Genomic DNA, 18,930 nt, shown 5'->3' with positions numbered 1-18,930 from the left:
GCGTAGTAGAATGAGAAGCCTGGGGCTAAACAGATGATTGAATAATATTGTGACAGAAGTACCCCAGGCTGGTGCATTTCTTAGCACACAGGAGCACTGGGCTAAGGTATCAGGTAAGTGATTATAATCCCTTGGGGATACCTAACATATGGCAACCCCCAGTGATTTTAACTTCCTTCTGATTTGATGAAACCTACAAATGATTATAAATCACCCCCCCCATAAAGTACCACTTTCAAGATTGACAAGAAATGTAAAACACTCCCTATTGTATGTTCCCATATAGGAAAACAGGTTGAATCTGTACTTTTCTTCAAAGGTCTAAATATCTGACCCATTTCTCCCACCCCACTACCTCTCGTAGAGGATTATTGTAGAAAAACTTTATTTGTTTGCTGTAAATGCTAAATATTTCAGTAATTTTTAAGAAAAGCCATTTTACAGAAATTCTTTTTTTTTTTTTCTCCTGAAATTGAAAAAAAAAAAAAAACATCAGGGCTTCATGGTAATTTAAAAAAGCTTTATTGTCCATTTATATTGGAAAGGATTTGCTGCTTCTCCTGTCAACGCATTATTGTATTTCTTATTAAAATAGATTTACATCTACTATTCTTAATTATTTTTCATTTATTTTTTTTTTACAGCTTACGCCAGCAGACTTTCAACTAATGCGCAGAATTTTTATTAACAGTGGTGTAACGGTGGAAAGTAAGGTACAATAAAACGATAAAATGGCAATTTAATAGGATCAGCTAAAGCAATATGTACAGATCAGAATAACTTGCAGCTAATATTATTTTATTCTTTGTTGAGCACATTTACATATAAATATATCAACTCACCATTTTTTTTTAAAAGGAAAGTTACAGTGCAGACCCATTTAATCTATAGTAACTGTACATTATAAAGTGAATAAAGTACGCCCTATTGTAAATGATGAGGATATTACATGTCACCAAGAAGTTCAATGACCATGACCTTTAATAAAAGTCATGGAACTCCGAGGTGACTTCTAATATCCTCATATTTTACAACAGGGGGTACTTTATTTATTATAATACACAAGTTAAAGTGAGTCATGTGACAGAAATTACATCGCCCCACACGGATTACAACTACAACTGGTGACATCACTAAGCACTGTTTATAAGGATATAATTTACAGGATATTCATGGCTCTTGTGTATTTTATATATACCTATATTTGTTATTGATGTTGTTAATATTCTCTGAATATTACTTTCTGAATAAGAAGAATTTATCAATTAGTAGAAGTGATGACTGAAGATGATGCCCCTCAGGCATGCCCCAGACACAGATGTCAAGTCTACGGTGATCAAAATGGATTTAAAGGAGAACTAAACCCCCCAATAAGAAAAGCCCCATCTACTACCCTAGATAGTGTCCCCTCCCTGCTTCCCCCCCGCATAGTTCATTACTCCTAAAGTGTCTCTAATAGCATGCTCACATATCTGTATAGAGTAGCACAGCAAAGCTAATGAGTGCCATCTTCCAGATCTTCGGTCTTCTTCTGTAAGGGAGCTCATGTGCAGTTGGAGCAGTCCAGTATTTGTAGCAACTGCGCATGAGACAAAAGTGCCGTGAATTGCCAAAGGGAAGGAAGAAAATCCGAAGAAGACTGAAGATCCAGAAGATGGGACACATGAGCTCCACTGTGCTACTCTACACAGATACCTGAGCATGCTGTTAGGGACACTTTATGGGAATTATTTACTAAACTCTGGTCAGGCTTTTTGGGTCAAAACTCGCATTTTTCAGGTTTTTTTCTAAAACACTCAAATTTTTCAAGATTTATTAAAGCCTTATGCAGCAAAAAGACCAAATCCAAAAATCCGCCATCTCAGATCTGCCACGGTTGTGTATAAGTCAATATCAGAGGTCCTACTTTGTTTCTGTGGTCTGGAATTAGCCCGAAAATCGGGCTTTTTGAGAAAAAAATTCTTATGATTCGGGTTTTTACTCAATTTTATCGAGTTTTAATCAAACCGATTATATAGAGTTTTTTTTAATAATAAATAAGGTAAAGGTAAAATTGGTAAGGTAAAATTGGTATGGGTATTTGGTTGTGGTTTTTTTATTTTAAAAATTAGATATATTCGGATTTTAGTAAATAACCCTCTAGGAGTAATCAACTATGCGGGGGGGGAAGCAGGGAGGGGGGACTATCTAAGATTTAGTTCTCCTTTTAGAAAAACTCATAGGACTCGTTTTTTAAATCACCTTTACCTTGAAGGACTTATAGCGTTCCTCATTCATTACTTCTAAAACTTTGTAAGATTTTCCCTCTTCAAGAATTTCCTAAAGGATAATCAAATAATAATAAATTAGTGTACCGATGATATGAGAAAACAAGGAGATAAAAATTGTGCAAAATAACGTGCAAATTGCCAGTATTGCCTTGCAATGTAAGGAATATGCAGAAAGAGCAGGTTTTAATTGTGAACTATGGCATAGTACATTTTGCAGAGGATTCACTACAGTAGAAAAAGAAGTCCTTCACTTTGTACAGTGCTGAAATGAATGTACCATTAAATTCTATTCTTTCTCTCTGCCTGTTTCTTTCTCACTTGTTAGCATGGGAAAAAGTAGCATATATACTGTATGTAGCAGGTACTTTTATAATGTCTGCTCAGTCACTAGTAGTCAATATCTACCCTATTGGACTGGCTTTCTCCAAGGTCAAGTTATTAAAATAGCTTTGCAGTGCTAAGACCTTCATGATCCTGCTAAAAACAAACCTGTCTGTTATTAAATTCCAGTGACTATTGTGATGTGTTGTCCAATATTTTGTATTAAGATGGGAATCAATATGAATCCTACTACCACTTGGAGACCTGGCAAGGCATTGGGATTTACCCGACCCGCATGCGACATCCGGATTGCTTTTACAGATGCCCCTCTGATGACATCACAAAAGGGGCGGGGCGAGCAGGAGCAGCGTCTATAAAAGACAAACCTGGAAGTTTGTCTTTTATAGTTGGTGGGCAGGGAGAGCAGACAGGGAGAGCAGGAGAAGAGTTCAACCCACATCCACCACCTGCGAAGAAGAGTGCGAGGTTGACCAAAACCCCGCACGGACCGGGTAAATGTGCGGATCCCGCGGGTATTGGGCTGGCCCGCTCATCACTACTAGAGTGGAGTTCATTTTCAGCACTTTCTACAGGTTCTACAAACTGTGGCTATGCCTCTATGAGACAGTGATTTTTGATGTTCTTGGCTGGTATTTATAAACAGGAGCAGGTCCGGATTGAGAATTAAAACAGGCCCTGGCATTTCAGGTACACAGAGGCCCAATCAGCCCACTCAGAGACCCAAACAGCCCCCACCAGCCCACTAAATACTGACATTCTATGGCACCTTATAGCAGCCCCTCTGGCGTTTGCCAGAACCCACAGATTGCCAGTCCAGGACTGAACAGGAGCATACATTTGAATGTCAAGGGGACAAAAATTAGGAAACATAATTTAAACAGGTTATTAGGGTGGAAGAAATCAGTAGATTAAGAGAGTAAGAAGAGAGTTAAACAATTAGAATAGCGACATCGCACAAGCAGAGCTGTGATCTTTTTTATTGCAGTTGTAGTAACCAAAGGTAAGACTCTAACAGAAGACAAATGGCTTGCTGAGTGCAAAGAGCTTGGAGGCTCTAGTTTATTAGACATAGTAATGGATGGGATAACGAATTCATTGAAACTCACAATAAAAAAAGCCTTACACAAGGGTAACCCAAATTAAATATATTGGAAGGGATTGTAGAGGTTTTTCATACTGTAGTAAGTGACTGTATATTGGGAAGTTGTTCAATAGTATAAGAATTTATTTTGGTTTGTTAATATTGTATGATCATTTTCAAGAAAGTCATACAAAAAGTTTTGCACATGAGTGATATGGAGGTGAAACTGCACACTGATTTTATTAGAGGACATTACACACATGTGAGTTTGTGGATGACATATTAAATAGCTAACATAAATCACTAGTAAGGAGGCAAGGTGCAAAACACATTTTTTTGCTAAAAATGCACCCACTTATTTGCATCCAGGACACTGAAAATGCCATATATTAAGGGGGTGGCTTGTGGGCTGATCATTTGTGTCACCTTGGATACCACTTACCTATGCTGCATTTACAAGGAGCTCCCTTGAGGCATCCATAGCACTATATTTAGCACCTGTCTTAGGTGCCATTGCATGCTACCAATAGTAAAACTGATGCTAGGCCCTTGCATAACTAATTTCTTTAAGGAAATATTTACAAGATTTACAATGATAGGTGCTAAATTGCAAAGTGCAGATGCCCCAACTATCCCAACTGATCTCTGAAACATAAGGTAAAAAGTGCATGGTGGGCCCTTCTGATCCCTAACAGATGTGGATTAAAAGCATAAAGAAGAGTTTTAGACAGAAGTAAGAATCAGGTTAAATTACAAGGTCATAGCTTCTACACTGGGAATGATTATATCTGAGAGGAGTCTGAGGGACTATGATTTGTGGCTCTCTTGTCAATTAAAGTGTTAAAGTCTCCAAAATGAGGACTGGAATGTCAGGGACAAGCACACTATGTGATGACCATGGTGAAATATTAGATCATCAAATTTACACAATGATGATTTAAGGAGCAATCACACTGAGCAAACATTTTCAAGTAGTGCCTTTACATTAAAATTATCAAGCTTGTGGCCTCTGGGATCTATCTACTAATGAAATATTTCCCCTGTCTTCGTATAAGGCAGGAACTTGCAAATAGGAAATTGCAGTAAGCTGATCACATAGTTGATGATATTTCTCTTAGGGGTTGGATGTTAGATAATATGTTTTCAGAATTGAGTTGAAAAGAAGGAAAAGTAAATCTGCACAGTATATATAGGTGTAGGTGTAAATGACTTGGAGCTTTTGGTTTATAAAATTCACAATTTGCGTTATTAATAATAATGAAATCTGGTTTTCAAGTTTAATGTGAGGATGATTATTTATAAAAAATATGGAAACGTATGCCTTGGAGGTTATAAACAAAATTCATGCATGGATTATTTTATATTTACTTGGCATTGGCTAACTATAAATGGTTTGTACCATTGACTGTATATATATATATCTATATCTATATCTATATATATATATATATATATATATATATATATATATATATATATATATATATATATATAGATATATATGGCTGGAAAAAAATGTGTACTCAAATCCTACACATAAATATAAACCAAAATGGCCATTTTACAATGATTTCCCTGTAGAATTGAGCCCAGTATAGGAGAATCCTTGGAATCAGATAATTATATTTTTAAGTTCAGGTTGTGGGGAAACAGAAGGACTTGTGTGTGCTTATGACAAACTTGGAAAAGTCTGTTTTTACCTACAGTATTTCTAGATGGCTGTGACCACATACCATGAAAGTATGAACTGTAAGGTGATGGGAGATTAAAAGGAAGGCTGTATAAGGCTGTATAAAAGGAAGGATGGATATGGCAAGCCTAACAAAGATGCAACTAGACCAGCCAAAGACTCAGCTTTGAGTCAACAGAATTTTGAGAGAGGCAAGGATATCTTTACATCTCTATATGAAAATTACAAATAGAATATAAAGCATGAAAATGGGGAAACAGATTTATTGATATAAGAATGTAAACGTTTTTGAATTTTAAAAAATCTGAAATGAACTTAAACACAGCTATACCCAGGTTTCCATCATATTTACAAAAAATTGGGATTAAAAAAAGTCTATGCATTAAAAAAAAGACTTGATCAAATTAAAATCGCATTCTAACATTCATTTTACATGTTTACAAAATCGCACATTTATTGAAAAGCTGAATTTTGATAATGACTCACCGAGTGTTAGCTGCTGAGTTTTTCCATTTGATAAAACTCGAAACAATTTACGATTGTAAAAAACTATTAATTATTTTATATCTGTGCCATAGTGTCCCTTTAAAGGGGCTGCTAGCATTTAAATTATCCTTTAGTATGATGTAGAGAGTGATATTCTGAGATAATTTGCAATTAGTTTTCATTTTTTATTATTTGTGTTTTTTTAGTTATTTAGCAGCTATCCAGTTTGCAATGATCCAAATTACCCTAGCAAATTGCACTTATTTGAATAAGAGACTGGAATATGAATAGTAGAGGATCTAAACAGAAAGATGAGTAATAAAAAGTTGCAATAACAATAAATGTGTAGCGTTTGAGAGCATTTGTTTTTCAGATGGCGTCAGTGACCCCCATTTGAAAGCTGGAAAGAGTCAGAAGAAGTAGACAAATCATTCAAAAACTATAAAAAATGAATGCTTGTTAGAATTAGCCCTTCTATAACATATTAAACGTTAACTTAAAGGTGAACGCACCCTTAAAAAGATATTGTAATGCACATTCAACTTAAAAAAACATCTTTTTTTCCCCTCATTAACACAGGCTGAATAGATAGCTCCCATTTTATTGAATTGGAAGCTTCACGGCTGTTTACAGTATGTTTAAAGCCATTTATAAAATAAATCTTTTTCTACACTTTTCTTTCTTGAGTCGGTCTTGGTGTGGTCTTAGGGGCAGATTTATCAAGGGTCGAAGTGAATTCGAGGGAATTTTCAAAATTCAAAGTAATTTTTGGATACTTCGACCATCAAATAGGATACTACGACTTTGAATTTACTTTGAATTTGATTCGAATTCGATAATCGAAGTACTGTCTCTTTAAAAAAACTTTGACTTCAATACTTCACTAAATTAAACCTGCTGAAGCGCTATGTTAGCCTATGGGGACCTTCTACAGCATTTTTCTAAGTTTTTGAAGTCAAAGTAAAAATCGTTCGATCGTATGATAAAATCGTTTGAATCGTTAGATTCGAAGGATTTAATCGTTCAATTTCACTTCCATCGTTCGATGGCCAAATTCAACGAAAAAAAGTTTGAATTCGATATTCGAATTCAAAGTATTTTAATTTGATGGTCGAATTTCGAAGTATTTTTAACTTTGAAATTCGATCCTTGATAAATCTGCCCCTTAGTGTTTAGGTCATTAATCAGAATGCGGATTCTTTGTCCCCTTTCTTTCCTGGATTTTGTTGTTTGGATGGATTGTGTGTTTTATTTATTTAATTTTTTGTCTTTAATATGACTTTCCAAGTATGAGTGGAAATGTTTTAAATGTGCCATCAGAATGAATCTCTCCATGCATTAATATTGTACATTACCTCAATGATGCCTTTCATCTGATCTCCCAGCCAGGGCAACCCTTCTAATTCCTTCATCGCTGTTATGGGAAACGGAAGGGATTTTATGAGGGATGATGCCCTTAGAAATGCAACCGTCCGTCCTTTATTTTCACAGAACTCAAAATGCTCAGCCAAAATGTCAAAGGCGTCCTAAAATTTGGATAAAAACAATATATAAAACCAAGCTTTATCAAAAAATTGTTAAAGTTCTTAGGCATAGTGCAATATGCTTAAAATGATGTATTTTTACTTGTTCTATTCATCATTTTAATGGCTTTTTATATTGTGAATACAATCAGATTTCTTGTTGAGATACTGGTCTGCCTGTTACAAAAGAAGAATCTGTTGTTAATCCTAACTTTAACCTTTAGTTACATAAACATATGTTTCACAGATGCATTTGACAGTCAACTTGGAGAATGCCATCTGATGAATCACTGTCTTGCAGGTGAAGGGAAGGGTAACCATTTCTGCTGCTGTAATTTGTCACCTTTCACAGGGGTAATGTTAATCTGTGCCTTCTTCAGACATCCTTCATTTTTTTTATCCAGAGGGCATAAACCTTTATAGAGAGATATCCTAAAAAATATAGTCATAATAAAATATTATTGCTAGATCGATGCTCGGTTTAGAAACATTAAGTTTGTTGAACTTGCTATGATACGCAATAAACATTTTGGCTTCAGTGCTAAATTTGAGTTGGAATTTCATCTGGTCTGTATCAGATTGTTGCTTGTTGTGCATAAGGAGATAGATCTATTGGGGCAGAAAGGGTGAAGTGGCTAACGCTAGCGACTTTTTGCCAGAAATCCCTTCCGCATGGACATCGCCAATTCACTAACAGGCACAGAAAATAATTCACTAGTGAAAGAGACTGTTGCTAACGTTCGTTCACACTCTATCGCCAGACGACTTTTCACTCAGGCAAATGGTCATTGCTCCGCAAATTCACTAAAGTGTGGCTTTTACTGAGCGTCACCTCTTTCACCACAGTTGACTTTGCCACCTCAGACCTGGCGAACTGCTAAAATGAAGCTACATCTTCCTCAATCTTAAAGGAAAACTATACCCCCCAAACAATGTAGGTCTCTATAAAAAGATATTGCATAAAGCAGCTCATATGTAAAATCCTGCTTCATGTAAATGAACCATTTTCATAATAATATACTTTTCTAGTAGTATGTGCCATTGGGTAATCATAAATAGAAAATTGCCATTTTAAAAAACAAGGGCCGCCCCCTGGGATAAGAGGATTCACTGTACTCTATGTTAGGTCACATGAGCCAATTAACAGACAGAGTTGTGTCTTTTGCTTCCACACTTCTTCCTGTTACAGTTAAAGTTGAAGTATTTCTGGTCAGCTGATCTCTGAGGCAGCACACAGACCATCACGAAATGGTGGCTCAAGGCAAGAGATGTAAAAGGGCAATATTTACTTAAATATATATTCCAGTTTGGTGAGATTCTTTAATATGCCACTTAATATGATATGAACTATCTGTTGCTTAAGTGTTCATTTTGGGGGGTATAGTTTTCCTTTAAGTCACTTACATCATATCCTGTCTTTATTCAGGTTCTATGGACATTTGTAATAAAATGCGGCATTTGCACCAACATCTCTAATAAAGACTTCCATACAACTTTAATGTACCCGCCCTATTCAAATTGACCTAAGCATAAGATCACTAGTGACTTTTCGCTAGGCATAATGAACGCTAATGAATCTTCGCTATGCAATGCTCACACTGAAGAAGTAGCACTAGCAAAAAGTCGCCAGCATACGTGCCCAGGACGCAACTTCGCATTTTAGTGAATTAGCGTAGTGGTAACGAATTTGCGCCTGTCAAATTAGTGTGAAGCAGTCGCTGGTGACAATTCGCCCCTTTAGTAAATCTGTCCCATTGAGTGTGTTTTATTTAAGTTGTGGACATTTTTTTCTTAAAGGTACTACCAGATCATCTAATAGATGTCCCAAACGTCCGTCCAACCATCTAGATTGGATTGGCAATGCCATCACAGCTGGTACTGTGTAATATCTACAGTTGGTAATGTAAAGGAGGAAAGATGTTTAGCTAATATGTGTTTAAAAGGGACCCGTCACCCAAAAAAATTATTTCAAATCCTATTTTATAATGCTAATCAAGCAAAATGAACTTTAATGACACTGTATAAATTATTTGAATCTTGTTTCCATTAGTCTGGGAATTCATAATTATAACAAGCAGGCAGGAGCCATTTTGTGGACACTGTTATAAAGACAAGTCTTGTATCATCTCAGAATCTTGTTTGTGCACCAGAATGGGGGACCTGATGTCCATCCCCATGCACTGGTTACACAATTAAACGGTAAAGAGAACGGGGGAATGTGGGGAGAGCAGTGACATCTAGGAAGTGCTGAATGGAACGTGAAAGTAATTGCTTGCCCCGCCTCTATGCCTAGGCATAGAGGAGGGGCAGGCAATATTTGATTGACAGCTGATATTTTTAAATGAGTTTACAACAGCTATGAATGCGTTAATAAAAAAAAGAAATTGGATTTCATATTTAATTTGAAAAGGACCTGTATTATACAGATTTTTATGTCTGGGTGACGGGTCCACTTTAAAAAACGTGTGTATTTAACCACTCAAAACCACACAAAAAATTATATCTAAGTGTGAAAACCACAAAGATATCTCATACAAACTTCTTCATCTAAAAGCTAGCAAAGTCATGTAGGGAGATTTGCAAATTGTAAAATCTTTATTTGCTTTTGAGGTTTTTAATTTGTTAACACATAAAAATTCATAGAAAACAAGGATTTTTAGGTTTTTGTATTGACTGGCCAGATATGGGATGACTTTGACGTAGTTGGCCAGCTTAAATATATTGCAATATATGGACAAACAATCCCTGTGTTGTTTAAAGGGTAAGGCATTTTTTAGTAGCAGTATGGACAAAACGTCTCAATGTCTTAAATATATAGATAATGGGTTGAGTGCAGAGGACTCTTGTATTTGACTATACTGTATGTATTTTGTGGTCACAGCCTCATTGTATCCCCGCCTAATGGTTTTAAAAATTAGTGGTGAGCACAACTTTCCCTTGTTTGTTATAGTTATACAGGAGCAGTGACCAGCTCCATGTTGTAGCTCCCACTCCTTCCAGCTATAGTCAGGTGATCTCACTGCTGGCCAATAAAAGGTCAGCCATGTTTGGAAAGCAGCAAGTAAGTTGCAGGTAAAGCTTAGTCCCTATGTAAAATGTATAACGAAGCAATAGAATTCTTAATTAACATTCAACACATCTTCTCCTTGTTTTGTCTTGATGAAGTCCTTCTGCTTTCTATGGTGAAGGATAAAAATGCAAATAAGTGTGTGTTTTTACACCACTGACCCAAAGTGCTAGCACTTTAAGGGGCCGATTCATCAAGGGTCAAATATCGAGGGTTAATTAACCCTCGATATTCGACTAGGAACTAAAATCCTTTGACTTCGAAGTCGAAGGATTTAGTGCAGATAGTACGATCGTACGATCGAAGGATTATTCCTTCGATCGAACAATTAAATCCTTCGAATCGAACGATTCGAAGGATTTAGATCCAACAATCGAAGGAATATCCTTCGATCAAAAAAACTTAGGAAAGCCTATGGGGACCTTCCCCATAGGCTAACATTGACTTCGGTAGCTTTTAGCTGCCGAACTAGGGGGTCGAATTTTTTTTTAAAGAGACAGTACTTCGACTATCGAATGGTCGAATAGTCAAACGATTTTTACTTCGAATCCTTCGATAGTCGTAGTCGAAGGTCGAAGTAGCCCATTCGATGGTCGAAGTAGCCCAAAAAAACTTCGAAATTCGAAGCTTTTTACCTTCGAATCCTTCACTCGAAGTTAATGAATCGGCCCCTAAGTGTTTTGCATTATAAAACATTAGGCGGCAAAGTCTACTTTTTGCACTTTCAGCCATTGAAGAAACTATTGTTGTGCTTTCAGCATAAGCAACTAGGATCCATAGGGCTTCACTCTGCATACATAAACAAGGGCTGGTCACTTTAAGTCTAATCTTAGTGAATAAAGTACAGCAGTGGATACAAAACGCTTTCAGAAATCATGGATTTACAGTAAAATACTTCAGCAAAAAAAATATCTGCTTGATTCCCACACTGAAACAGTCAAATAAAAGATATACATTTTAAATACACTTATGTTATTTTACTTTTGCAGCAGCTTGATAATTAAGAAATTATCTTTTGCTGAGCAGATCATTTATTACATTTGCAACATTATTAAAAAAATTGTATTTATAGCTGAGTTAATATTTTACATTAATCATGCAAAAATACTTTATTTCTTTTAAAGTCTCTTTGTAATGCTCTTTGTGCATAAAACTGTCAGCATATTTAAATTAAGAACAGCATATTTAATTCCTTCTTTCTTTGAAGGAAGAAGTTTCAGCTCTGCTGAGCAACTTGTTAATTTAAATAACAAGTAGCTTTGCTTTTTTGATGAAGTGGAATTTGGGGGCCAATAGCTAAGTGATTCTAATCATGGTAGATAGTAGTACTCATTTGCTAAGATGATAGTAATTCTTTGTTAAAGGAGAAGGAAACCCCCTGGGAGCAAAACCCCTCCCCCTTCCCCTGTGTTGCCCCCCCCTCTCTCCTCCCCCCTGGCCTATCTGTCCCCCTGGGCAAATGCCCCTAACTTGTTACTCACCCCTCTGCGCAGGTCCTGTCCACGAAGTTCACAGTCGCCATCTTCTCCCACGCGGTCTTCTTCCTGCTTTGACCGGCGTCTTCTGGCGCATGCGCAGTAGGAACATTTACAGGTACGGATCTACTGCGCATGCGCCGAATGTCACAAAGTTTTCCGATTTCACTTCGTGACATTCAGCGCATGCGCAGTAGATCCATACCTGTAAATGTTCCTCCTGCGCATGCACCAGAAGACACCAGTCAAACCAGGAAGAAGACCGCGTGGGAGAAGATGGCGCCTGTGAACTCCGTGGACAGGACCTGCGCAGAGGGGTGAGTAACAAGTTAGGGGCATTTGCCCAGGGGGACAGGTAGGCCAGGGGGGAGGAGGGAGGGGGGCAACACAGGGGAGGGGTTTTGTGCCCAGGGGGTTTCCTTCTCCTTTTAAGTCAATATTGTCTTTTTTTGGCTTTCAGTCGCAAAGTGTGCCCTTATAAGAGTCACTACAACTCAAGTTAAGTCATAGACTGACAAAAACCCATTGCACCTGCACAGATCTGTAGAAAGCACTGAGTATACTTTGCCTAAATACTTTAAGGTTATATAATAATATAATAGGACAAGATCACTTATGAGTCAGCCCAAAGAGGGACCATCACTTCATCACCTTCATCACCATAATTTAATTTATTGCCAAAATAAATTAGTTATAAAAAGAAACCCCTTAAATATGGTACTTGAGACAGAATGCAGCAGGTTTCTGCTGGACAACAGATAATTGCTTCAGACTGATACTTCTGCTGGTTGATGGCCACCATTTATGTGTCATCCTCCAGCAGAACATGGAGTGGCCTACAACTCTCTTCCCAGAAGGAAATGGATTATTTAGTTTATTAATACATGTTTTATGAAAAATTGCATTCAATGATTTGGCTCTTGAGCATAACAAAGTAATTGGGGTGGAAACACAGATTTATAGTTATATACAGAATTTCCATTTTTTTAGGAGTACCTAGTTTTAATGACACAAGGAATGAAGTGATCACATTCTATACAATGATACATTTGTCTCCTGTATTTTAGTGTGATTGATTCCTGTAATATCATATGTCTGCTATTAAATAGTGACCAGGATTACGGCATGCCTTAACAAAAGCACCTATTGCATTAGCCACAAATTCAATACAGAATACTGTTTTCCAAGAGTCCACATCATATTTATAAGGTGTGGTAAAAGATGACACTTAAAAGGAGCAGATTTATCAAAGGTTGAAGTGAAGGTTCGAAGTTAAAAACTTTGAATTCCGAAGTAATTTTTGGGTACTTCGACCATTGAATAGTCCAACTTCGATTCGAAGTTGAAAAAAGCTTCGAAATTCGAATATCAAAATTTGTCATGTACTGTCTCTTTAAAACTTCGAACATTCGCCACCTAAAAGCTGCCAAAGTGCTGTTTTAGCCTAAGGTGGGACCTCCTAGAACCTGTATGGAGGTAATTGGGGGAGTTTGGGAAATGGAAGGTCAAAGTTAAAAAAACTTTGAATCGAAGTAGATCGAAGGCGTTATTCCTTCAATCGTATGATTCGAAGTAGGCCGAATATAGACCACTTCGACCCCCAAAAAACCTCGACCTCAATTCGGTTGGTCTTTTTGAATTCGAGTTTCGAAGTTTTTTATATTCGAAATTCGACCCTTGATAAATATGCCCCTTAATGTGGGAGGGTTGGTTGGTCATCTCAGTCACTGCTCATTCAATAGGGTTTCAATGTTTTTGCTTTTTTTCTAGGTGATTACTGCAGAATAATAGTATTTTGGACACATCCTAATATTCAATATTATTTCTATCGGAAGATTTATTTTAAATTGAGTTACAAAATGTATTTATTGCATAAATGGTTTTATAAATCAACCTGTACAGTCAAAATTAGATATACTGATGGAAGAGACAGAGTTATGAAGTATTGTCTGTACTGGCATCCCCGAGGGAGCAGCTGAAGAAGCCAATTTGAAATATGACAGGAAACAGAAGCAGCATCCAAAATAATGGATTAAACATCTGTAACCTTTCCACCTATGGTCAGAAACCAGAAAACAGGACTACTTCAGTGCACACAGTGAGATAAACCAGAAATGGCTATAAGAAGAAGAAAAGAAAGCAACTGATGGTACAACCCAATAAACAAACCTGAAAAGCCAATAATATCACCCAAAAAAAGATGAAATTAGAATTGTTGAAACATGTAAACAGATGTGGATTTCTAAAAAGTTTTAAAATAGTTTTTTTTCCAGAATACCAAAATATTATAAGGCTTTAACTTCCAGGATTTGGCTGAAATAAATTCTGCCCAGTTAATGAGATATATCACTTTCTGCTAAAAATTGATACAAGCTGGTAAAAAAGTGTAGACTTAAGGGGGGTGTTGCAGTCAAACATTTTCAAGTTTTCTAACTGCTCTGACAAAAGGTTTCTTATAGCTTTGTTATTTATAGTATTTTATCTCTCCTGTTCTGGTGGCAAAGAGTTTTTACCATAGGGAGACACTGAATACCTTTTTGAACAAAACAACAGAAGACCCTCTAATTTTTGTGAGCTTGAAAAACAATTCTGTAATTTCTTATTTAGCTAAAAAACATTCAGCTCTGAAAAACTAAGCCAGTACTGTATGTTGAGTCTAAAACTGCATTTTGGTAGGAGAAGAGTTTTGATATATTATTGTGGTTTGAAATTTGGAAAAACCTTTGTTTGGGGCAACAAAACTTATTCTTCAAAGATGACAAATTATTTCAATTTTCCGTCTAAATTCAATGTCACCAAAGTGTATTAAAAACATTCTTCGGTCTCTAATAAGTTGGCACCCCCAGTGAATTTTTCCTTGACCTTTTAAATGAGTAGTGCTAAAACAGTAGAATGGTAGAGTTCCTTTTCCTTACTGCCAGAGCACACGTGTCCCTTTGTAAGTTCTTTCTAGTTGTTGTGATGAATTAGTGGAGCAAAAATGAGAACCATTTGAGAGCAGTTTAAAGCTGCAAAAGTGTTTTGTCAGCATGATGATAAGAATGGAGTCTTTAGGAATATGATGATAAGATTTGAGGCTTTAGGGCAACCAAGACCAGAGCAACTTGTTGAAAGTAGGATAAGTGCCCAGTATAAAATAAGCCACCTATTTTTTTCATACACTTTATTATTGTCCCATACTGCAAACTGGGACCTATATATAGAGGGTGCACTATGCACTACACATTATCATTCCTAGCCTTTCCTAATAGTACAATGTATTGAAGTTTATCTGGGACAAAGATAACAACAAACAATTGGGATTATTTATTGAATGATCCATATTCTAAAAAAAAATTCTTTGGGAGGGGGGGTGTTTAATCATCAAGCTTTACATTCTCCACTATACTGTTATATAGATATCATTAAATAACAGTTGAATATAGTGTTACTGAAGGGGGAAGAAGGCAAGCTATAGCTCCCCTTGATGTATTGATCTTATAAAGCAGTTAGTGGTTGAGAGGGAAGAGGTGACAGATATTCAGACCAGAGGTACCATTACAGCTCTCCATCATAATCTATCATTAGTGATGGGCGAATTTATTCGGCAGGTACGAATTTGCGCCAAATTTCCATGTTTCGCCGTCGGCAAATAAATTTGCGCAAAAATCACCAACGTTTTTTGACGCCGGTACTAGGGATGGGTGAATTTGACCCGTATCTTTTTGCCAAAAATTTGCCGCCGGCGAAATGTCGCCGACGCCCATTAAAGTCTATGGGCGTCAAAAAAAGTTTTGTCACGCACATCTTTTTTTTTATGCACAATGCCATACAAGTCTATGGCCGTCATTTTTGTGGCAAAACAAGGTGAAAAAATGGGGGGGGTTTGATTTCTTACTTGACTGCTGTAACAATATGTGTTTCAAGCATGCTTTATCTCTGTACTTTTTAACGAGATAATTTTCAGGTGAATGAGTTGGAGGTAGCTGTGATCCTGCAGTGAAATATAAGGAAGATCATCTCTGCCATCTAAAAAAACTTAGGGCTACTTAATAAGTTCAAAGAATCCTCTCCTTGTCACAGAAGCAATAAGATGAGAATGGCCCACCAAACATAATGGAAAGGCTTTGGGTAGTGTAATACCACCTGTATATTATATGATATTTCTTTGGTAGTAGAACAAACAGATGTTCTCACCTCATTCTTCCGAATGTCTCTTAAATTTTTCTCTGTAATAAATATATCTGCTGAAAAGCTTGATCTCGTTTACTCATGTTGGAGTGGACATTTGGATTTTCAAGATTCAAAATAACCCGGGGTAGTGATTACATGCTTATAAGTAGGATGAGACTGTTTTGCTCTATCACACCAGTTCTTCACTAGAGTCAAGAAATGATTATGGCCAGTAGTGATACAGTGGCCTTGTAGAAAACTCAGTTGAAATTATCAGAAATCTTAAGTGTATTTCTAAGTAAATATCTAATTTTTTTCTTTACACTTTACACTTTACACTTTACAAGCCGAATTTGTTTTATTTGATTTTTAAATCAAATAGAAAGAATACTTTTCGTGTTATGTTAGATGTCAATTTTGAGTAGTTGAAAATGCCTTCCCTGTGCCCAAACGTAAAGAGCTTAGCAGAGCTCTCTCTTGGCCTGGAGGAATATAGAAAATGAAAACAATTTCACAACATAAGAGGTAAGTAAAACCAGCTCAAGTTTTGGTAGTAAAAAAAATCCCTTATATTTAATCATAAGCACTTTGAACTGATCCATGTGTGAAATTTAAATCTGTGGAATAATGTGTCTAGAACTGGTAGGTAAAAGAATCATAAAATGGAAAAACCCAAAATTCAAACGCAAATAATTCACATCAAGCAACTTGAAAAGAAGGTTTAAGTCTGTAGACTGTAAGGTATGACAAGGACACTTATTGTGGGCATAGAACAACCCTTCCATGTTTATTTGAAAACATTTGTGTACATAATTAGCTATGTTGTCATTATATTATTGTTTTATATACAAATATAAACGTGTTTTGTATTTTAAAGTTTAAAACATGAGTTTCTATATTTTAAAATTCCCAGTTCTTCAGGTTGCCAGCTCACTATCCAATATGGATATAATTTTATGGATTTATAACAATGCCATTTCTTTATATCCCCCTCTAGCTTTATTATTTAGCGAGGTTGTTCCTTGAAGCCAGAAATTAAATATCAAAATTCAACTGAGATATCTGTTGTGTAATATTATTGGTTGATTATTCAGCCTCCCTCTCTGTTTCTTTGAAATACAAAATTGCTCATTTGTATAAAAGGCAATCTCAAATAGTCTCACACTTTACTTGGATGATACAAAATGGCCAAATACATTGGCTAGAACCCCTTACTCCTAGGAGTCATTGCAATAATAATTGAACATAGCGTCATAGACTATGTGGCATGTGACTGAAATAAGTACAGTAGTACTGTACATGGAAGTGTTTTTTAAACAAACAGTTGATCAAACAGTATGCAGTGGCCTGTAGTATCTATAACTGCACAAAACCCATACATAACAGGCAGGGTCTTGGAGACTCATGGAACCTTCAAGGAGACATTACCTATTATTTTTCTCTGGGCTACCTGCACTTAGGGGGAAATTTACTAAGTGGCGAAAATTCGCAAGCGACAGCTTTGAAGCAATCGCAACACTTCACCAGACGAAAATTCGCTCAGACAACACTAATTTACTAAAATGCGAAGTTGGGTCCAGGGTGCCGAACGCTGGTGAATTTTCGCTAGCGTTACTTCGGCAATTCGAGCAAAGCAAAGATCCGCTAATGTTCAATTCTGCCTAGCGCAACTTCGTTAGAGGTCTTCGCTCAGGCTAATTTGCATATGGCCGCAAATTTAAAGTTGAATGGACGTATATGTTGCAGCAAATACATTACATCACACCAAGAAACCTTAATAAAAAAATAGAGTTGTTATAATGCCCTAAACATGAGCAAACTGTATAGTTTATGTTTCACATGTTGGAAAATGTATGGGGTAACCCTGTTACCCAAAAAAAAAATTTAAGGACTTTTGCAGGCTATCACTCTGAAAAAAGGAAAAGACGCCAGCGTTTTTTGGACTTAGAAAAGATGATGTAAGTAACAGAAGATTGAGGAAGAGCTATGCACTCCAATGCACTTCGCCTGGTCTGAGCTGACAAAGGCAAGTCTGGCGAAAGAGGTAACGTACAGTAAAATCCGCATCTTTTTGCGGAGTAGCGTCCATTCACCAGAGCGAAAATTCGCCTAGCGTCTATCTCCTTCACTAGCGAAGTGACACCTGCGCCCGAAGGTAAATTGGCAAAGTCCGTGAAAACGGTTTAGTCACTTTAGTAAATCTGCCCCTTAGATCTTTGTCAATGGGACATAATTAAGGATTACATAACCTCAACATTGGATCTAGGTTCTAGTATTGCATATTGTACTCTTGACCACTGGGTACCCCATACTGGTCTAAGACTTAGACAGACCAGGGTCTGCACATAGATCCAGTGACAAACACGAGGGAAATTCATTGTTGTAGAACATTAGAGAGTATTTATCACATGGGGCTCAAGATACTCCAAAACAGGATTTGACATAAACTTGCCCATTACTTTTACTTCCATACTGATCATTGGCTCTCACTCAACAGAACACACCTGGTTTACCCTATCCCTTCACATATTACTCAAGGATTACTCATGATATGGTCTATATATAATTTTTAAACATATTCAGGGTCGAAGGAACTGTCCATTAAAAACTATACTGGAGATGAAATCATTTTCCAAATGGGGTGCCGTGTCATTGGCATGCATTTTAGGGTTTTGTTCTCTATTGCAAAGGACGTATTATGCTTGTACTATGATTTGTATAGTTAGTAGCTGGATATAAACATCTCTTTCTATGTCCGTACAACACATCTAGTAAAATGGTATACAATGAAGAGTAAGAATGCTTGATCCAAAAACGAATGTACTGTAGGAGCCATTCAGAATG

At 36.7% G+C, this 18,930-nt stretch overlaps 1 protein-coding gene across 1 annotated transcript in view; it reads right to left on the bottom strand.

Moving 5' to 3' along the window:
* The window catches only part of dntt.L (DNA nucleotidylexotransferase L homeolog), a 178,559-nt gene that overhangs the window by 120,200 nt on the left and 39,429 nt on the right, over positions 1–18,930 (bottom strand). Inside the window, 2 exon segments of the mRNA NM_001085782.1 lie at positions 2,248–2,319; positions 7,225–7,395. Of these exon segments, the coding sequence (NP_001079251.1) occupies positions 2,248–2,319; positions 7,225–7,395 (243 nt within the window).

The sequence above is a fragment of the Xenopus laevis genome, chromosome 7L (assembly GCF_017654675.1).
Source record: "Xenopus laevis strain J_2021 chromosome 7L, Xenopus_laevis_v10.1, whole genome shotgun sequence".
Classification (NCBI taxonomy): domain Eukaryota; kingdom Metazoa; phylum Chordata; class Amphibia; order Anura; family Pipidae; genus Xenopus; species Xenopus laevis.
This window is presented reverse-complemented; position numbering and strand designations above follow the sequence as displayed.